Raw genomic sequence first — 23,187 nt, 5'->3', positions numbered from 1 at the left:
ACAGAAAAGAACCCCTTATACTGAACAGAACAAACATTCTCCGCCTGTTAGGAGCAATACCTCAACTACAACATATAACAACAACTGAGATTGACTTAATCAGCTTCAAAGATCATAAGTACCTAGACAAAATTGTCGCTGAAATCTCGAATCAGGATGACCAGGAACTGATTGCATCAAAAGGCGCCCAATTTCTCAACCTTGGATTCAAGTGCTGGGCCACCACAACAACAAAGAAACACTCAGCAAGAAACCATAGGCCCGCTCGCACAAACAATCATCACGTTAATAACGAAAAAACGATCAGAGATAAAAGAGCAGAACAATGGGAAAATCGGGATCGACCCTTCCAAAGGATATACGATCTAGAGTCTTCAACTACAGAAACCATCTCTTCAAGAAGCTCAGTTTACTCATATTCATAACAATTAACCAACACAAATTTTACATGGTCACTTTGTTCATGGAACTCAAGAGGGAATCTTCATTTATACACCCAGCCATCAGCTGACCTTGAGAACTTTCAAATTATATGCCTACAAGAGACCTGGATCACTGATACACCAGCATGCGACGGTTTCCTTGCATTTCTAAATCCTGCCATCAAAAAAAAACAGGGAAGGCCAGCATCAGGTCTCCTTACCCTAATCAAAATAAATCCCTATTGGCGGGTACTGACCACCGAAAACATAAACCCTTGGATTCAGATGACCATAATAACAACAAAGACCCATCAAGACCAAAAAGATAACGATGAAACAACAATCGCCATACTGAATCTTTACTGGAACCCTGCAGCCATCACAACTAACAAATTCATTGACGCTGTATTCATCACAGTCGACAAACTAGCTGACACTCATCGAAACTTAGAACCAATACTCTGTGGAGACCTAAACATCAATCTCATCACACAAACCGGTACTCCACGATCACCTGAACACCTATCGGCTAAAGCGTCAAGATGGATGAAAGAAATCCATATTCGAGATCTCAGCCTGCTAAATCATGCAAAAAACAACTCTACGCCCTTTATGCCAACATGGAGTAGAGCCTCCTCTGTAGCAATTATCGACTATATTTTTCTCTCTCAAACTCTGCAAGATTCGGTCGACATTGCTCAAACCATAGTTTGCGACGACAGTGATCACAACAAGCTAACAGTTCAGTCATATTGTACCAGACAAGAAGAAGCATCTCTGGCTCAACCTTTACTTGAACTGGATGGTACATCATCAAGACTCCGCATTCCACAAACAGCACTACCATCGCTTCCAAAGAAACTATCAACCTCGCAAAAAGCAGACCTGGAAAAATTGAATTATGAATGGATTCTGCTCCCGTTCCAGCAAACAGTCGGAAATCGCCCACATAAAACTCATCTACACAGCTACAATGAGGAAATAGCAGCAAAAAAAAAAGGAGCTAGCGAAACGGATAAGACAGCTCAAGAAAAATAGACAACCTGAAAAAATCAGTCAGATTGCTAAACTAAAACAAACCTACAACAACTGGAAAAAAATCTCAAAAGGCAATATTACTACAAACAGACGCAGAAACAATATTGAAAGCATATCGGACAAATAATACCAAAGAACTCTGGAATCTCTTGAATGAAAATCATCAAAAACAACAAAAGCTAACAGCCAATGTAACAAAGGAGACATGGGTCAGTCATTTTTCAAACATCTACGCAGCTCTTCCTGGCTCAGCTAAACAAGAGGAAACTAAAGATAACACAAAATGGTCAGTACCTATCTCATATGAAGATCTTCTATCCATGATCAACCGACTTAACACCTCAAGAGCTCCGGGCCCTGACGGACTCTCGAATGCCATGCTCAAACAAGACCCCTCGGCATGGGCAAGCTTCCTGCACAAGATAATTGACATTATAAACTTACACAATCAAATTCCTACTACCTGGAAAACGGCAACAATAGTCCCTATACACAAGCAAGGCTCACGCGACAATCCACAAAACTTTAGCCCCATCGCCTTACTGGACCCTTTAGGGAAACTCTTTGCATCAGTCCTATTAAAACAACTTACTGCCTGGGCTACCTTGACCGGCAGATTCTCAACACGACAAACTGGATTCACTCCTAATCTTGGAACGAACATCAATCTCCTTCTACTCCATCTCATTAAACATGAAGCGATTAACAGCAAGACAAAGATATACGCCGCGTTCATCGATTTAAAGATGGCCTTCGACGCGATATCTCGACAAAAACTATGGGCGAAGCTTAAGGCATGGAACTGCCCTCCGAATATTCTTGAGCCCATCAAATTACTCTACTCAGACACTTCAATCAAAGTCAGGCTCACAAAACAAGGATTAACCACTGAAGCAATTCCAACATTTAACGGACTAAAGCAAGGATGTCCCCTAGCAGCGACTCTTTATAACCTCTATACATCAGATATTGAACACCATCTGGAAAACAATAAAGTAAACCCCCCAAAAATCAATTCAACCCCTGTCTCCATAATGGCATACGCAGACGATATCGTCTTAATGGACAAAACTCCATCTGGCCTGCAACTTTCACTCACAGCCCTGAGCAACTATATGACCCAAAATGATCTCACAATCAATATCACTAAAACAAAATCTATGCAACTGACGAAACCACAATTTAAAGCAAAACATCAACCTACCTTCAACATCAATGGAAACAAGTTGGAAAATGTGACAACATTCAAGTACCTTGGTATCACGATCAACCAATCAAATACAGAAGCAGAATGGTTGGACAAAACTGAACAGAAGGCGCAAGCATTGGCACGCCAAGGCTGCATCCTACACAGAAAATTTGGAAAGTTTTCATTTAAACCGATAATTGCGTACTACAGGCAAAAATACATCCCAATAATAACTTATGGCTCTGAAACAATGTTGAACGCACAAGAAGTAAACTGGATGAAATTTGAGTCCATATTCTGGCGCAAGATCCTATCCTTACCGAAATCGTACCCTATGCCACGAATAAGGTACGAACTCGCAACTCAATCTATCGGCTCCATGGTACGATGGAAACGTCTGGACATCTATCGCAAACTTCTGTCCGATGATAAGACACCGGCAATCCAAATTCTCAAAACTAAACCAGCGAGCTTAAATAACACAGTTCTATCAAAATGGAAAAAATCTATTACCAAGGAAATGGAACAAGAAGAAATATCTCAAGAACTTTTAACGAAGCGTCCCCAATACGCCAAAGCCAAACTCTTGCAAAATGACTGGATCCAAACCATTAAACAGAAAAATTCCTATAAACGGACGCTACACTGTAACAAGGACAACAGAAAACTAAATGAACCACAACCATACCTGCGATTATTTCCTGACCCAGTGATCAGAGCAACATTTCTGAGAATTAGATTGAATATCCTGCCGACAAACTGCTACTTAGCCACAACAAACCGGATCCCTAAAACAAAGAACTACTGCCGCTTCTGCGAAATTGAAACCATACCGGAGACCATATTCCACCTAGTCATGGAGTGTCCGGTGCTGGCAGCTCAACGCACGCAATTTGGTTCCCATTTCGATCTGGCCTCACAACAAATGAACACAGAGGAAAGATGGAATACTATCCTCAGCGGAAACATCAACAAATACATATTCACAGTTGTTCTTTTCCTGACTAACATTCTTGACCTCAAGCGAAGAAAATTGTAAAGCCCTTTTTTACATCCTCTCCACTCTCGTACAAGATACACAATGATGTAAAAGTTTACCACTAAACTAAAACATCAAAAAAAAAAAAAAATATATTATTGGGACCTTCTATACGTTTGTGAAATTGTGTTTTGATGAAAGATTAACTGTTTTTGCGGTGGCAATTAGCTGGTACAGCCTGCCTCCAGTGGGGTTTATCAACATTAGCTCCCTAGAAAAACATCCGAGTACTAATGCTAGTGTTTTGCTTTCAACAAAACACTCTTACAGGCAATTCTATTCAAACAAAGAAATACTAGTCTAAACAAGATGGCCACCATGGAAGCATTGGCAATGACAATGAGGTTGGGCTTTTGTGGAGTATCTGGGCATCTAATAGCAGTGCCTGGCAAAAGCTTAAACCTTATCCACATGCCAAAAATGCTGGCTTTGCATAATGCTCGTTTTTAGCAGGACCTCAGTGAAGGACAGGCAGAGTGCTTATAAATTGAGTGGCAGAAGGCAAGCTGGTTAGACATTTTATTGCAGCAGTAGCATGTGAACTATGAAGACACAGCAATGTTTGGCTGTGACGCATGGCTGTGGGAACCCCACACTGTACTCAATGGTGGAAAAAGTAAGGGGTCAATTAGGACATGCTGGTTAGGACATGCTGGTCTCAGTTGCGACATATGAACTGGTCGTGGCACGGACAAGGAAATCCCTGTTCAAGGTAAGCCTATTATTGATTAGGGAAAGCCCCAGACCCTTTGACAAGGAAAAAATGCGGGTTTGCAAATTTTCTTCTATGTGCAATACATTCACTAACCTTCAAATTCTTCCAAGTGCAACACATTGATTACCTTCATAATTCGTCTACGTGTGATACATTACCTACTCTCAAATTTGTCTAGGTGTACCCTCCTACCCTCAAATCTATTGTGTGCAACGCATTGGCTATGCATGTATCTATGTGCAACATATGATGCAAGTTGGTTTACAATAACTGGCATTACTGGACACTGGCAAAACTTGCAAGGGTTATGCAAGTCTGTGTACTAAAACTGGCATCACTGGGGAAGCTTTCAGGGTGATGGATCCTGCCATGGGGCACTAAGGAAGCTCGCAATGTGATGCATATCGCTACCCTTAAACTAGAATCACTGAGCAGAGGGGAAGCTTGCAAGGTGATGCAAGCCAGAGTACTGGCATCACTGGGCAAGCTTTCGGGGGAATTAATGCTGTCATCATGGGGCACCGGGGAAGCTTGCACTTCGGTGAAGTCTGTGTACTATAACTGGCATCACTGGGGAATCTTGCAGGGTGACGTATGCCAATGCTGCAATGCCGTCTTCACTGGGTATGGGAAAGCTTGCACAGTGATCAGTGCTTTAAGTGGGATTAGAAATCGAGGAGGGCTCTCATTAAGGGGTGTGGCCCAAGTGCAGGTGTTCTTAGGCCACGCCCCCTATCAAGAGCGCTCGCCTAAGGGGTGGGGGCTGCTAAAAGAGAGCTGGGGCGCACTGGCATCATTACCTTTCAGGCGCCCAGCCACTCCTTTTAAACAAAAGAAGGGGCTGGGCGCACCAAAGGTGCGACACCAGTGTGCCCCAGTTCACACCCGGCAGGCAGCCTTTTCATTCAAAGAGCCAAGTGGTGCAATGCTTTACCGCAGGCGCTGTACTCTGAAGCAGGAGGATGGCTGGACTGCCCAGCGCCTATTTTCTTTCCGAGTAAATAGCCAGCATGAGGAGTCCAGGGGCCAGCCCTCTTCCTGTTTCAGAGTACAGAGCCATCAGGCAACACGCACTGCACGGTTACACCAGCTGGTTGCAGGTGTCAGCACTTCAGTTTAGAAAAAAAAGAAAAGGAGATTTTGTCAACCTTTGGTTACCTCTCAGGTTATAAAATAAATTGGTCCAAGTCAGAAGTTCTTCCGTTGGTACCGTCCTGTGATAAGAATTTCATTACACAATGGAGCTTTACATGGTGCGCAAGAAAGCTACTATATTTGGGACTATGGATTTTACCAGATATAAGTGATTACGTGACAGAAAACTTGAATATGGTTTGTACTGCATATAAGTTGGATTTAGAGAGATGGAGCGCTCTGCATTGGTCCTTATGGGGTAAAGTTAATGCGCTGAAAATGGTCTCCACGCCCAGGATTAATTACGTACTTAGTACGATTCCATTAGATATTGGGAAGTATTTCTGGAAAGAATTGGATAGGCTTACTCAAGGCTTTTTGTGGGACCATAAGCAACCAAGGTTAAAGCTATGTAAATTACAATTGCCCCTGGAAAGGAGTGGACTAGGTGTACCTAGTTATAGATCATACCATTTGGCTTTTATGTCATGGACTTTATTGGAATTTTTGGAACCAAATCCGGGTGAATGGCTGTGTGCTGAGAGTAGTCATTTTGGTCCTTTGCAGCCTAGAGCTTTGTTGACGGTACAAAAAATAACCGGTGTAAACGACCCACTAACTAAATGCCTGTACAATTCATGACTGAATCTGAATGCTTGTTTGGGGTATGATGCTTTGAGAGATCCCTACGCCTCAATTTGGTTGAACCCTGGTGTTAAGTGTGATGGGAAGACCCTGTTTTGGTCCGAATGGTTCCTGGCGGGCGTTCGATGGTTGAATGACCTCTTTGAGAATGGAAGTTGGTTGACTGCTAAAGGGTTACAATCTAAATTTCATATTTCAGATTTCACTCTAAGTAATTACCGTAAACTTCGAAAAGCTGTAGGTAATATTGATGGAGAAAAGTCTGAATGTGGACAGATTGCGGAAGAAACATGGAGTGGGTGAGGATGGTCAGGTGAGTCAAGTTTATGGTTTGATAGCAGGATAATTTGAAGGCAATGATAAAAGAGGAGTGGATTGTAAGGATAGGGACTGATATTGATGATGATCACTGGTTGCGAATGTGTGCAAACACGAGGTTGTGTTCCTTAAGTTTGGTAGAAAGGTCCCGACAGATTAAAATAATCAATAGGGTCTACTGGACTCCTGAAAGGCTATTCTGTCGAGGTATGATTGATAGCTCTGATTGCTGGTCATGTGTTCATGATGGTTTATAGTGACTTTTTCAAATGCCATTTTTTCGAATGCCATTATGTCGGAAACATTTAGCCGAAAAAAAAATATTTTGAATGTCTTTTTTTTTTTTTTTTTTTAAATGGGGGGGCGGGGGGGGGTCCGCCCCAAACACCCTTGTTTTTTTTTTTTTAAACACTTTAACTTTCAAACCCAAAAATAAAAACATTAAATAAAAAATACATTCTAAACATTTTTTTCGACAAAATGTTTTAAATAATGTTTGAGATAGAAGAAATGCATTCGAAAAAATGACCATATACCGTTCATGATACCGGTACTTTTGAACATATGCTTTGGACATGTGCCAGAGTACAGGGTTTTTGGTTTGAATTTGGTAGGATTTGTGATGCAGTATTAGATGAAAAAATAGCCTTTGATTTTAAAACTCTAATACTTGGTTGCGACTTTCTTTTGGAGGATCTTTCAATGAGTCAGAAGAAATGGATCTATCAAGGTGCGATGGTGGGTAAAAGGATCATCTTGAGAAGTGAAGTGTGGATTGAGGAAATAAATGGTTTAGCGGAAATGGAAAGGGTGATTGTTCGGAGGAATAGGAAGCTTTCTTTATTTGAGAAAATTTGGGGGAAATTCCTCACTATGTACTGATTACTAATTGGTGATTAATGTGAACCCCAGTTGTGGGTGGGGGGCATTTTTTGTAAATATGTACAGTTTGCATACTATGAATTGTTATTTTGGAATTAGTTTATTCTTCTGAATGCTTATAAAATTGTACATACTGAAATATTTAAAGTTTCTAAAAAAAAAATAAACCAAAGTGCTGACACCTGCAAGCAGCAGGTGTAACTGTGCAACCGCTAATGTACGTTTTATATATTTCCCAATTTGCCCCGAGACGCTGTGTTTTTCACCTGCTGTGGGCAGTTTGCCTTTGCCGAAACTTGTATTCTATATGTTGTTTAAATAATGCAGGAGGCGTGTAAAATGGGCCAGTAAAGACGCCATGCTGCCTTTTTTATATTCACCTGGTTTAAAAATAAGGAGGCACTAAAATTGATGTTCATGAAAACACGTGCATTGGCACCAATTACGCCTTGAGAGGACCAATATGTTTGTTTAGTTTCAACGTGTTGTAATCGAGTTACTGAAATGAAAAACATTCCTGATGAACTATATAGCTACTGAAATGAATTCCACAATGAACTTGGATTTGCTGGCAAGGACTTATGTGGGCCCATGCGCCGCACAAGGCATTTCAGTCGGTTGTGAAGGGATTCCAAGCACGTTTTTATTTTGTGCGTTGTGCTACACTAGGGTTCATAGCTTTATGTTGGTATGACTGCCGGGGGATGGCTTGTCGGATCCGGGGGCAGCGGCCTCGAGCAGGTTTTGATCTTGGGCAGGGGCAGCTCATGCATGGTTAGGCGAGTAACTTAAAGAATGTGCAACTCATTGGCGAGCGCAGTGAGGCACCTTGGCAAGTCAGTGTGTTTTAAACCCGGTCAGTTGCACTTTTTTGGTTATAGAATTAATTACACGTTTGATTGTTCGTGGCTGCCGTGCCACAATTTTAATTGGTGATATACTGCAAATTGTACGGCGGGGTGTGCAGGGCATCCGGGCTGCATGCTTAATTTTAGGTGCTTTGTGAAAGGATCCTCGTTTCTGTTCCCCCCGGCTCCGTGGTTTGTTCATGGCCGCCGTGCCGCACAGTCCGTTTAGTGCTGCACCAGGTTTTTAAAGGTGAATTATATGTTGGTCATGCGTGGCTGCAATTTAATTAGTGATCTGGGATTTATACAGCTGAGTGTGCAGGGCATCCTAGCCGCATGTCTCATTTTCTGTGCTTTTTGAAGGGATCCTAGTTTTCTTTTCCCCCGGCCCCGTGGACTGCCACGAGTTGTCCTATGGGTAATGGCGGATATGACCGTGCCAGTGTGTCTAACTGCAACGATTGTTCTTCAGCAAGTTTGAGAATGTGTTGGCAAATGCTTGTGGGGGTACAATGGCCTCCATGCTGCACTTCCGTTTCGTATTTATAATTGTAGGAAAATGCAGTAATGCGCTCCTGTGTTAGTTGGATTAAATGAGAGTGCTTAGGTTTAGCCTTGGAGCTTTGCTCGTAAACCCCCACAAGTTTGCCAGGTGATGTCTGGCTGCGCGGCCACCGAGATGCATTGGGGCATGTCCGGTTCGGCCTCTGGGCCATTGCCATTGGAAACTACGGTGTGACGTCTGTGCAGGGTTCTGGTGTTTCAGGACAATGGGTTGACCGCTGTAGCCGCTTTGTTAGGCTTAGAGCACAGGTTTTGGGAAGCGCACTAGTTCAGCTACGGCAATGTGTTGCGGTTTAATGTTTACGGGGGAATAAGGACAGCGCAAGGGACAGGCGCTTGGCATGGAAGCAAGATGACATGGTGCAACACAGACACAGGAAAGGCAGTTGCCAGGAGTGTTGTTTTGGTATTTACTTGCCAGTAATGCTTATACACAGCCCAAAAACTATGGGCTTTGAGAGGTGGGTGCCTGCATATCCCCTGGGTTGGATGCCTTGCACGTACATAACGTACCATATTATGACTCCTAAATTATTGGCATCATGCCGCATAAATGTGCATAAATGCCCCTTCTGGGGCCTGGGACCTAAATACCTTCAACCCCCAGAAGCTCACTGTCTCGCGAGCCCTGGTTCTCTCTAGGCTGGACTACTGTAACAGCCTCTATCTTAATCTGCCTGCCTCCACTCTCCGCCCTCTGCAACTTATCCAGAACAGAACTGCGAGACTTGTCCTTGGCCTCAAGCCCAGGGACCGTATCTCTCCAGGACTGAAATCTCTTCACTGGCTCCCAGTGGCTGCGAGGATTAAGTTCAAAACCCTCTGCATTGTCCACAAGGCCTTCTGGGGCCTGGGACCTAAATACCTTCAACTCTCTCTTCCTAAATATCTTCCTTCACGAGCCCTTCGCTCATCCGTCTCCAACTCCCTCATGGTCAGCCGCTTCTCGAAGCAACGAGCTGGGGGTAGATCTCTCTCCGCAGCAGGGGCCTCCCTCTGGAACAGCCTTCCTGCCTCCCTGAAACTTGAGGAGAACCATCTCCGGTTCCGGAAGCACCTCAAAACCTTCCTCTTCGCTTCTGCCTTCTCTCTCCCTCTCCCCTGCTAATCCTGCTTAACTCCCCACTGAATTCAGCACTAAACCTGCATCTGGACCACGCTCAGCAACCTCGGTCCAGGGCCCAGCCACTCTCCACTTGCACTGCCTCCCTGGCTCCCCCTGCACTGTGGGACTGTCACTGTATCCCTACAGCCCCCTTCCCAGCACTTGCTCTGCACTTACCTCGCACTTGCCACCAGCCGGCCCTTTTTATTTATTATTTATTATTCATTATTATTATTATTATTATTTTTTTTTTTTTTAACGCTACTTACCTTGTACTGCACTTCCCCCCCACCTCCTCCCCCTGCACTTCCTCCTTTTCCCCTTACCTCTGCACTTGCGCGATCTGAATGACACCTGGCCTAGTAGGATCGTTTGTCTGTCTTCCCCTTGTTTCCCTCCCTCCCTGCCTCGTCGCGCCTTGAAACACTTGTGTATAGGCGCGTTACAAATACCATATCATATCATAATCCGGTGAATTGCATAAGGGACGGATAAGGACTATGGAAGTAGTAGCTCTTTACATCCCCCTCACCTTTCGTGTGCCTTGGTGGGCTTTGCTCACGCACGAGTTATAAAAAGGCTGGTTAACTTTGTTGGCCGCAGTTCAGTGTCTTGGAGGGAAATGTGTGGGCATAATGCACTGCACTGAGGTTCGAGCAAGGCCAACTTGTTCGCCCGGAAGCCAGTTAGAAATAGAATTACCAGTCAATATACGTGCATGTCAGGCAGCAAAGGGGTATGAATAAGCTTTAAACAGAAAGTTATTACACAGTTGCCCCCAGTTGGATGCCACTGAGCAGCTAGGTGACAGGATTACAAGTTGGATTGACACAAATATGCTCCCCCTTCTTGAATAGAGAGACAATCACCAGAATGCAATTCACCAGAAGGCAGAGCATGCCTTTGAGCTTTAAAACGGGAGTACCTAGTAGTTAGGAGGAGGGTTGATGGGTAATATGCTGGCTTGTTTTGTTCAATGAGATTAATAAAACACAGATGGAAATAGTTTGTTTATATTAAAAATAATGGGAGCATGTGCCATTAACAAAGTGCAGAGAGTAATGAAGTGGGACCAGTATTAGGGAGGAGAGCATCCATTACTGCATACATTTCATGAGGTGTTTGAAGCAACGATGCAGTTATGCTTACAGGCCAGTTGTGAGGCTCCCGTCCGATGTCCTGGCTAGTGGATGGTCAGGAGGAAGCAGTGGGGGCTCGACCAGATCTTCAGTAGGATGCATTATACAAATATGACATTCATCAACTTGCTGGATTAATTTTATGTTTATACAGATTTTGGTCTTCGTCTTTGAGGTTGCTTTTCAGGTCTGCATCCTTGTCTGAAAGAATGTTTTACTGTACGGTTTAGGAACAGCTGGCTAGTAGCTCTGCATGGCATGGAAATGTCAGGTTTCTTGGTCTTCTGGCTCCATAGATAGAAGTAGTGCAGGATAGTTACTTGAGGTACTGAATGGGTTGTGCAGGAGGCATTACTTTGGAAGTGGATGGTCCAGACTGGCGTGTTCCAATTCCACCTACTTCGAGTTCCCTTAAGTTTGCAGGAGGATGGCTGATTAATGATTTAGGCGACTACTGATTTTACTGGGTAGCTATGTATCCACAGGGCAAAGGTTTCGAGACAAGCATAAGAGTCTCAAAAGGGTGACAACAGAACGCCTTACGTTCTGCTTTGTGGTTATAACAAATTGTTTTATGTGCAAATAAAGGTTCAAGGATGCCATTAAGTGGAGAAAAGAGGATTAGGCAAGCCAGTCACGTACAGGTAATGAGCTCAAATGAGGGTAAGGATGGCTGTGTATAAAGCGGGTAAAAGAGGAGCTGCTGGACACTCAAGGTGTAGTCATTGTCTGCTGATTAAGTACCCAATTCCCAACCACTGGGTCAGATCAGATATCTTCAGAAAATGAACAATTTGCATCAGATTTGCATGGATGGACCTTTATTCAGTTGAGTTGGGGCGCAGCTTGGCATAGCTTGTTATGGTTAATACTAGTGCTAGGCTTACAATAACCCATTTGAAACGTTGGGCACATGCAGTGCGATTGAGGAGGGCGATGGCGTTAGGGGGGGTGCTATTAGAACTGGTCAAAAAGTATAGGAAGGATGTTGATATTTGCAAGGTTAGAGTTTATTAGACAGGTCGGCGACAGGCAGAGAATGCCCTTAAAGGCCTTTAGGCTCATGGCCACAATGAACCAAGATGCGTTTACATATTGTTTGTTCAGAGTTCGACCAAGGTTGCAGAGTACCGATTCTGAAATACACGAGGGACAGCTTATTTCATCGCAATGGTTGCTATTGGTACTGGGTCATAAAGGGAAAGGAATGGGTAGATACAATTGTGCACCATTTTCAATTTAAGTCAGAGACAGTTTGGGGCACAACTAGAGCCTGTGGCAGTTGCCTGGTATAGCATTATTGCTCTTTGGTTCAATGTTGAAGCATAGGGATTCACGAAAATTGTTTACCCGGTGCCCATGAATTAATCAAGGAGGGCAATAAAAACCAAAAAGGCATAAATGCAAAACACAAAGGTAATAGAGTGTGGTTATCTTGCATTTAATACCTTCCAATTGCCTGCACCTAGTATGCAGGAATAGGGCTGGCAGGACAGTGAACACGTGCTACACACTTAGTACTGCACATTAATTATCTTTCTTTATGTGAAATCATCCCATCAGTGAAAAAATGTTACATGTCTAGTATTGCACACCGTTTTCTCTGTTTCATGTGAAATCACTTGTGTTAGTCAGCATTTGTTCTGCCAGTTCGAAGACATGTCTTTTTGCTTTCTCTTTTTGGGGTAACAATTGCACTGCCCTTTTTGACGAATGTTTAATATGTTCCTTTATTAAAATTTGTTTTTTATGCTTAAAAATTGAGTGTGACTCTGTACAACTAGTATAAATGATTTACTAGTCCATTTTTGGATAGGTCCTCCCACCTTGTTGACACCTAAGGGAGGGGTAGCCTGGTTCACCCCCTTCTTTGTTTCAGGCCAGTGTGGTAGACGTACCTGCATATAGGAGGTTATAAGGTAGAACAGATTTGTAGGTATGAATCAACACCACAGCAATTTCACGGCGACTATGATCACGGGCAGATTCACTGTCAAGTTTTAATAAACTGAGATGGCTTGGCAGCAGCGTTGTGGTTCCTACTCAGCGGTCCATTCACCAGCAGCTGGTTTGGCCTTGGGTAACTAACGTCGATGGATGTAGGGATCCACTGGGGTGGGGGGGGGGGGCTCGAAGTTGCCAGCTGGAGGACACTATTCTGCAGATTTACGAATAACAGATTTGTGCAGGTGTGATCATAGGATACGAAGAAAATACAGTCGCCTCAGTCTGGTCCCAGGAGTGTTACCAGCAATGCAGCATAATGATCCCAAAAGGTCTGGTAAGCTGTGGGCTCCCTCACAACTGACATGCCGGTGGTAGGACTGGAGCTTGGCATAAATGCACGTGAAGTGCACATTTTTCTGTATGTACAACAGAAACGGTCTGTCCAGTAACAGCTCAGGGACCTCCGAAAAGCTTTGGTAAGCGGTGGGACCTCCCACAATGGCATGCACAGGGTAAAACTGGATGGTGACATGAGCAACTTTAAAATGTTCAATTATTGTTTGGGTGCAAGTTAATGGTTGGGCCAGGAACGCACCATGATGAGCCTCAAGACAATTTTGAAATGGTAAGATGTGGGACACTCAAACATGGTACATTCTTGCGTTAAGACTGGGTGATGGCATACATGCACTGGTGAGTTGCAATTGTGGTTAGGAACAACTTGAATGTCTGGCCAGTAACACGGCACTTTGACCCTGTGAGGTTGGGCAAGCTGTGTGACATGGCCTCAGGGTGAATGCCACGGCATAACCGGAGTATGGCACAAGTACACTTATGATTGAAATTATGGTTTGTGTACAATTGGAGGGCCTCGACCAACAGGACGGTACATTGCAACCCGTTTGGGGGAGGGGGGCACACAGGCCTTCAATGGCAGCACTGACTAGGTAGTCATGGGGCACCTGCAGGTTTTAGGGCATTTAGAGTGCCGGTACTGATTTAGAAAGGCAACTAAGTGAAAGCAGGTTATGGCCAAAGGAGACAACAGGAACTATATGTCATTAAACTTGGAGATAAGTTAAGGGACAAGCGTAATGTGTGCGGAAAACCACTTTGTCCTGGGGAATGTTACCAATAGATCTTGATTTAGTAGTTCACTAACATTCACATACATGTGAAGAGACAGACACCCTTAATGATCAATCTAGGTGGGCCCAGGAGAGTTTGAGCCCCTCCTGCCTACAACCAAAGGAGACATCAGTTCTATAGACTGGGGGATACGGAAGTGGAGGAGGAATTTAGAAGGCAAGCGTAAGGTGTGAGTAAATCCACTTGTGCTCCTGGGTTGCAGTAATTGGGTTGGAGCAGAAAGTGGCCCGCGCCCAGTGAGTCTAGTACATTGGGGGTGGTAATTATCTCGGCCACTTGGGGAGGGGTGAGGGTTGGGGGGGCGACTAGGGGCCCAGACTCAATTAGGCCTGCGTGCACTGGCGCAGTAATCACCTGGCACTGACATCGCCGGGTAAAGCGGTGGTGGCCAGATTGAAAGGGCTTGGGACAATGTCTCATGTTGGCCTGGAGAAGTCCTGGCGCAGGCCCAACAGGGAGATTGAGAAAGTTACAAAGGTTGAGGGCCCGGGAGTCGTAAGACACGCCTGCCTACATTTGACCCCCTTCCCAATTGGTGCCAGACTGGGTGCTTGTATCAGATAAAGGGAAAGACCAGTTACCCCCTCAGTCATGCTGCGTTCCCTCGGAAGGCCGGCTGCGGCTGGAGCAATGGTAAATCAGAAGCGTTGCGTGAAAGCATTGGGGGGGCACCCCCAAAGCGTGCCCGAGTTCGGGGCAGTCCTAGTCGGGGAGGAGTGTGACGCAGCGGTTTCAACCACGGGCGGTTTCCCGATGGACGCACTCGAGCCAAATTCAGACGATGGCCACCAAGTCCCTTAGGGACAGTTGAGATTCCTCACCAACAACATTCAGTGGCCCGAGGAAGAAGTACTGCATGCAAGACAATCTGGAGCATATGTCCGCTGCCTTGCTAAGCCATGTGCGGCAAGGTGACTGCGTGAACATTCAGAACATTGCATTGCCCTGCTTATGGGCCACCTTAGAAGTCTAAGGAAGAAGTACTAAGTGCAGTACAATCTGAAGCGTATGTCTGCTACCTTGCTAAAGCCGTGGGCGGCAAGGGGACAGCGTCGTTTAGGGCTGGGACTGCCCCCCTATTGTGTATGCTCCAATAAATATGACTTTTTAAATGTACAATTATCTGTGTATTAATTGGGTAGTCATGTTTATGGTCGGTTGTCTGACTCCTCTCCCGCCCTCCCCCCCCGGGGGCGCTAGAGGGACAGCCTGCATAGAGGGACAGCCCGCATAGTGTGCCGCCCCTCTGGCCACCTGCTCCCCTTTACAGGGAACCCCCCACACCTTCTCTCCCGGGAGGAAGGGGCCGCCCCAGGGCCCGCACAACCGGTGCCTGGGGACAGTATATAAGGCAGGGGGACTGGCAGCGCAGCCTCTTTCCGGCCCACCGCCTGAAGTCCCACCCACCCTCACCTTTCTGGCTACCTTGGAAACAGGCATGGGTCCCAGAGGGGCTAGAGATTAGTTAGTTTCACTGGGCCTGGACAGCACATTGGTCTTAAAAAAGTATGTATAGCCATTGATCGGATCACGAGGTTGTAAGTGACTAGGTATTTTTGATTATGGGTGTTACTGCCAGCGCCAGATGTAACATGTTAATGCTTTCAAAATCATTGTATGTGGAAATGTTAACCGCAGAGATATCAATTGGTTCAAGATGGAGAATATGTAATTCCGTTTCGACAGATTGAGGTGTACGTTTATAGGTGCTGTTTATGCTGGTTTTCCTTTACCATGTATTAATTATCCAATTTCTGTCACAGGCTGAGTTCGGGGCAGTCCTAGCCGGGGAGGAGTGTGATGCAGCGGTTTCAACCGTGGGCGGTTTACCGATGGCCGCACTCGAGCCAAATTCAGACGATGGGCACGGAGTACCTTAGGGACAGTCGAGATTCCTCACCAACAACGTTCACTGGCCTGAGGAAGAAGTACTGCATGCAAGACGATCAGGAGCGTAGGTCTGCTGCCTTTCTAAGCTGTGTGCGGCAAGGGGACAGCGTGAACATTCAGAACTCTGACATTGCCCTGGTCGTGAACCATGATGTTGTTTAGTGCTGGGACTGCCCCCGTATTGTGCATGCTCCAATAAATGTGACCTTTTGTTTCCAAATGTACAACAATTGTCTGTGTATTATTTACGTAGTAATGGTTATGACGGTTGTCTGACTCCCCCCCCCCCTCACCCTCCAAACCCCTGGAAAGGGGAGCGGGCCCAATGGGGGCTTGCACCGCTATGCACATTATGGAGGTCGCTGTGCAGAAGGAAGCCAGGCAGAACACCTGAGAAGTGGCTTGTGCTCATGTTCATACAGATGCCAGAATGCATACCAAGATCACTGCAAGCTTTGAGACAAAAGGAGAGCATTTGCTGTGTGATATGCAGACATTTGCTTGAGTGCCACAAAAACCACAAATAACACTGCAAACAGAGAACAAGGTCACTGCTTGCCTTAGGTAGGAGGGGACAGGATTTCAGAGGGTGGGCATGCCCCCCCCCCCAGACCCCTCCCTAGCAACGCCACTGGTTACGAGTAGGCCCACAACTGAAAACATGCCTTCTATTTTGGTAATGCTCATAAAGTTTAATGCGTTGGCTTTGTGTAGAAAAGTCCTTAATGTGAAGTTATTCAAATGTTTAGCTCCAGCTACCTTAACCCGGCAGTTACCTTTATGGGCTGGATGTCCAACGACTCCGTAAAAGAAACTGCCTCAATCAATGCTTCCGTCTACAGGAGCTACGGAATTCAGGACAGTTCATTTTGTTTGTCACACAAGACTTGGAAAAGCGGCAGCAATGGGTCCATAAAACGGCAGTCTTCTACAGTGCTCCTAAAAGAATGCCATACATGCTGAAAATCTGCACCGATAATGGGAATGCACATCTAAACAGAGTGACAAATATTTCATAAACACCTACAAAAGGGAAAGCCAGGAAGTGGTACCATCCGTCACGCTTAGGCAGGCCTGTCGAAAGGTATAGCAGTTATTTTGGTAATCCATGTGAATGACTTTCTGCGATGCGACAGAAAACTAAAGACCTTCAAGTGTCCATGCCACTGCTTCAGTAACATTCGTGCATTGCACAAGGAGAAACGCTGCCATTGCAAAGCAGGTGTATATTCGTACCGTGGAGTAAGGCTTAGAAAAAAGAAAAAAAAAAAAAGGCGACTAAGACCATCCAATTTCAGGGTCGCACGGGAAAAAGGCCAACGGCTCAATGAGAAATGCAGGGCATACACTCTTGCTGCTAGAATACTGAAGTAATAGCCTTTAATATGTGGGATGGACTATATAGTGGTATTGGATTTTTACTTCATCTTTATTGAGGTAATGGCTACGATAAAAAAAATGCAACACATACGATTATAATCAATACTGAAATCAAATGTGGAATCAAGCTCACAAAATGCAAATTACTTAAGCTAGTTTAAAAACGATTATACTCACATGATTCAATGTATCATTTTTATTTGGAAGATGCATGGTATCTTTCCCATCCAAAGATGGGCGATAGTTTTGGCTTGTTTCCAGAGAGCTTCCTTAGAGACAGTTATCCAAGATGGCTGCCTCCATGCAAGAGCTCAAAGAGTTCCGAGATGGGCAGGAATGGGTGGGATTAGCATGGGAGGGATTCAATAACCTAACTGTGGTTTTGGGAGGGATTCAATAACCTGTGTATCCCTCCTCAAATATCTCCATTGGAAAAGCATTACAGACCATCACTCAAAGCCCATATTCAAAGCACTTATGTTAAAGCTCTTATTTTAAATGACAATTGTTTCAGCTTAAAGGTAGTGCGTTCAGCGCCACCCAATAGCCCAACTAAAAAGGAGCTCAAACATGAGCCCCTCTCTATTTCCATGGTAATATGAAGGAGTAAAAAGTGGGAGCGGGGTGAGCTTTATGTACTTTTTTTGAGATTAAGAACAGATAAGAAATGGGAGTGTTGAGTTGGGAGCCTGTAAACCAAGCATTCCCATTGGCTGAAGTACCCAATCATGTGCCAACAATAGTTTTTGAACATCTAGTAGATTGCTTCAAGATATGGTGGCACGTGGTTGTTCACATTACACAGCATCTGTGTGTCAGCGGCAGTGTTAAAGCCATCAATGTGGAAGAAATAAGTGATGCTAGTAAGTGCGATAATGACAAATCCTGGAGGAACACATGTTGTATTGGATAATGATCAAGTCACCAATTCCATACAGTAAAAGCACAATTTGGAAAACGTTAAAAGGGGAAGTAAACGCCTTCATTTCCCCCCCAAACCCAACACATCCCCTTCCAGGATATCCTCTATCTGCCCGTAATCCTTGCTCGAATTAATTTTTAATTTTAAATGGAACAGAAAATTAACCAACAAGCTGCCTGCAGAAATGGAAGTTCTGCTAGCCGTCATTGCTGGGGCACAAATCTGCTTATCCAAGACTCTTGCAAGTAAAAGTAAACAAATGAGTCAGACAATCTTGATTTGAGTCATTTAATCATCAAAATGTATACAGATAAATAGCACAGTATTTGCATCAATTTGATTTATATAATTATCTCAACCTTTCCAGGTCTGCTATGAGAACATTTGGAATCTAAACCATTATTTTACTTTGCTACTTTGTCGATTTAGTTGGTTGCAATATCAATAATTCTTTTATAGAGGATGTGGAGCCATTACCACATTAAAAAAGTACAAATTGTCAATAAAACGACCAAGTATTTAATTTACAGTTAAAGTAAAACTAAACCGTATGTGTCACAAATCCCATACAGACCTTACATAAAGGCTTGTAAAGAGTTAATTTAATATTGTGCGCTACTGAATAAGGTGCACATTTTGTTTCACGTCTGTGGTTCACAGTGACAAAATACATTAAACATGTAAGCAAAAATGCATGTTATGCATGCAGCCTCAAAATGAAGGAAAAAAAGATCACTCAGTATATTGACAGTAACCGTCTAAAAATAGTTAAGCAAAAGCCAGCGAGATTCCGCTTTAACACTTGTTAAACATAAAGGAGCCGCAAAACCCATTGGTTTGCCCTATTCAGAATTAAACCACTTGTAGCTTCCTCGTGACTGCCTGGGAGTTGGGTTTTATTTTCCAAAACATTTCTTACATTAGAGCACTTCCAAGGCCGCCTCTGCCCCCACTGTTACAAAGTGCTCAAGCTCTTTGTTTGAGCTGCAGGAGCCGCAGACAACATTGCTCCTTATACTCCCACAGGAACAACTCGAAGGCAAAAGGTGCAATTTAATTTCGGACAGAGATGAAGCCAATCTGGGTTCCAAAATTGGGACCATCCCGGTGGTGGGAGAAAAACAGATCCGGGTGGCATGAGGTACAGAGTGTGAGGTGATCCTGAATGTTTTCACCCGGAATTCCACCACGTTCTAGAAGAATTCTGAAATGTAAAAAAAGCTTCGTTATCTAGTATTTCATGCTATTGAAATAAACAGTATCAACATGATCAATTAGAATCACTTTAGGTTTCATGAGAATGCCTTTTCTACATTGCAGTAAAAAAAAGAAACATTGGGGAATAAAAAAACCTAAGGCATGCTGGAGCATTTTAAATAAAGCAACCAATTAAACCATGAGATGAGATTAATAGGTGGACTATGTATTCTTGTATATTCTATTCCAGGCCCCCATGACCTAAAGAGATGGCTCACTGTTTTCCTGTTCCCTGGTGCCCTTGACACATTGCACATTACAAGAACATTGATATTGCTCTTTGATGTCACAGATTAGGTGCTCATTTTTTTGGTGTTTCAGATTGTGACCCACAGGGCTATTGCCCTGCCTAGATTAATTGTTGCTGCATCACCACTCCCTAGCACCCTAGATTCCATAGTTAACTGGCCTACTGGGAACTCTGGCGATTTCCCAGTGGGACAATACACCATGGCCCTTTTGATTGAGAAAAAGTAACGAATTTGTTACAAAGCTTCCAGTATATGTGATTATAGGGCCACTTAGAAAAACCATCGCCACTTCTGGTTCCCAATCCGACCTGCCTAAATTAACCGTCATGCTGTATGAGCTCTTCCTGCTGTTCAAGATTAAATGGCTAACCATCTGTACGAAAGGTTTTACTACACGAATTGGTGCGCACTTAACTTTATAGATTTGCTGCTCTACTGCATTTACCGGTACCCACTTTATTTCTGCTCAGTGGAGGTCTAGATCATTTGCTGCCCCAATGAACGTGTGACCACTGGTACCCTGGACTGATTGATTGACAACCCAGAATTACCAGAAAGCAGAGTATGGTGGGCCAACTATTGTCCCCGCTATATCAATTATCACCCTATGTTATTAAGCAGGCATATGGAAAATGCTTGCTTAAGGTCATCATTGGGTCCACAATATCTGCTCAACAAAGACGACTTTGGTTATGAGAAATATTTGGACGGAGTCACTCCTTTATATGCACAAGCACTTTATTTTGAATTCCGCATGAACTGATAAACGATAGGCAAGATTACTTCTTCATGGAAGTGTAAACCCGTATTTACCCAGAGGTCTGTCCGAAAAAAAGAGCGGCCAGCATGAGTTCAGTGCTGAATTATACTGGGGATTATACTGGGGGCCAGGTCCCCTAGTTTGGCCATGTTCATGTGTGGGTGCCCTGTTTGTGCGGTTCTTCCCTCGCCACCCCCATGTTTTTCCAACATTCGGGACACTGTCCATTGTATTTGTACACACGCAGTAAAGTTGGCATGTTTGTATTGATAAGTACGTCGCGCTGAGCAAATTCCCCATGGGATTTGTTTGCGTAGGACTAATGGTACGCTCCACCTGGAGGGGGAGCAGCCGTATGTGTGAGGTACTTTCAACTCGGGTCAAGCAGGGGCTCCCCTGCTGGTCAAAGCTGGTGGAAGGTCCCCGGATGGCATAAAAGCAGGAGGGACGAGAGACCGGGCAGTGAAGAGTAACTGTGAGAGATGCGCAGGACGGTGTTGCTGTAATCCGTGTTGGGCGTCCTCATAGGCCGTCTGTCTCTCCAGGCCGGTGCCTCACTCTCCCTTCAGGGTTGGGACTGCGAGCCGGGAGAGAGCTGAGCGGGAGATTCAGCTGGTGCGTGGGCGCATGCACCGGCACTGCTGCGAGGGACAGAGTTCCGGTTCCATTTCACGCTAGTCAGACCGGAGCACTGATGTAGGAGTGGGAAAGTGTGAAGAGGGGAACGGAGAAGTTGCACTTTGAGCCTCCTTATATTTTGCTGAGTGGTTTGTTCACACACAGGCCTGTACCGTGCCGGGCTAATCTAGTCAGAGTAGAGCACAGTAAACTGACAGTTCGTCTCGTCTCACAGAGAGGCTGCAGAGGGGATATTACCTCAGACTAGCGTTGGACGCTCCTTCAGGAGACCCGAAGGAAGGCCCTAGGATCGGTAGAGGGCATCACAGACCCTCTTGGCAACAGTGTCTTTTCACCAGAGGCCATGTTGGCCCTGGGTTTGTCTGTGGGGTCGCTCCCACCTTGTGTTCTTTTCTCCCTCTTTCCCCCCGATCAGGGGAAGGCGTGACTGGACATAGCCCATTTCTCCAAAAGCCCCTTTCCCGCCATTGTGCACAGTCTCTCGGGGAGCCCGAGTTTGCCTGCGCAGCCATAGAGACGTGACTGGTGGCGGGTTTATACTTAGCCCTGGTGTTATATGTGGGCGAGACAAGCCGAGGGACCATATGTTTACCTGCCTCTTACATCATAATAGAGGGGGAGTTTGGGGTGTTAATGGTACTGTTTTTTTTCTTCCAACATCCCTACAGCCCCAGTTAAGGGGTAAAGATGGGGTATTTGCCCCGCTTAGTCGGATTTGTTACCCTTTTGTGTCATATGTGTCGTGTGCCTGTTGGTAGTCTGCAGCTACTAGGGGGGGGAGTTGGAATATTGCAAGGGTTTAAGTGAACACAAAGGCAATGAGAGGCCAGCACTCCTATCCAGAGTACCAAAGTGATGCTATTTAATTATTTATTTGTCCAATGTAAATGAATCTGCGCCCAACCCCCATCCACCCAGAGTACCAAGGTGATGCCATTTAATTATTTGTCAAATGTGAATAAACTGGCACCCAGCCAACCAGATTATCAAATTGATGATTATTTATGAAATACTGCCCTCCAAACAGCCCTCTGCCCAGGTGACAGCAATGATGCTATTTATGTATTCATTATGAGGTCAATTAAGCATTGGTTCACGTCATGCATGAATTGAGAGCGCCCCACACTAAGGGCTCAATGTTGTAAAGATGCAAATGTGAGGACAACTGGTTTATTATATGAAAATATATAAATAGCTGATCAAGCTTAGCAACTGAAATAAGGCTGCATCTATTTATTTAACCAGGGGTACAAGTACCCCGGTCAGTCATCAGGGTTGACCGGGCTATAGGGGAGGGCAAATTATCCCTCAGGGCAGTCGGCATAGGAAATGGTGCTGCCATAGGCTCTCCTATGAGAGTTCAGCAATCATCCCCCTGGGCGTTCATTTGCACATGTGAGGTTTAAGTATCCCATATTCAGGTCTCCTACAAGTTGCTGCTCACCCTTTCCCATAGAATCAAAGGCAGAAACCCCTTACAGAAGGATCTTGCTCCTAGTAGTGGTTTGATTGGCGGGGCTCAAGAAGAGACAGTAATCCACTTTATGTTTTTATGTGTTAGGCTGAGAGCCCTGCGGTCTAGCTACTTCACCCCATTACGGATTGCTTATTGCATTCACTGTACAATACACGCTATGTCACTTTGTAAATCAAGCTCAAACTTGAATGTGGTTTAGTACGTAGCAAGATTACCCATCAAGCATGGTTAAGCAGACGCAAATTGATCAAAGCACTTGAAGCACATGGCAGGTTACCAATTACCAGATACCAAACTATTAATTTTTACACGTCTTGACTTTGACCTATCTGAATATTTAACTTTACGAATTACTTGATGATTGACTTTTATCTTGTAATATCTGCGTTTTAAAAAAAATATATGTATTCATTGCTACCGAATGATTATAAATCTAAAGAAAATTGTTACCCCACTGCTTTCTGCTCACTGGCAACC

At 44.6% G+C, this 23,187-nt stretch overlaps 1 protein-coding gene across 2 annotated transcripts in view; it reads right to left on the bottom strand.

Annotated features, from left to right (window-relative positions):
- Positions 1 to 18,600: 18,600 nt before the first annotated feature.
- The window catches only part of LOC138527836 (purine nucleoside phosphorylase LACC1-like), a 144,553-nt gene continuing 139,966 nt past the window's right edge, over positions 18,601 to 23,187 (bottom strand). For both annotated transcript variants that reach the window (XM_069639138.1, XM_069639139.1), the window contains exon 6: positions 18,601 to 19,530. In XM_069639138.1, coding sequence (XP_069495239.1) covers positions 19,380 to 19,530 — 151 coding nt within the window. In that variant the 3' untranslated portion in view covers positions 18,601 to 19,379. The remainder of the gene's footprint in view (positions 19,531 to 23,187) is intronic.

Source organism: Ambystoma mexicanum, chromosome 7q (assembly GCF_040938575.1).
Source record: "Ambystoma mexicanum isolate Mex_15411 chromosome 7q, UKY_AmexF1_1, whole genome shotgun sequence".
Taxonomy (NCBI): domain Eukaryota; kingdom Metazoa; phylum Chordata; class Amphibia; order Caudata; family Ambystomatidae; genus Ambystoma; species Ambystoma mexicanum.
Note: the sequence above shows the minus strand (reverse complement) of the source record. Positions and strands in the feature narration are given on the sequence as shown.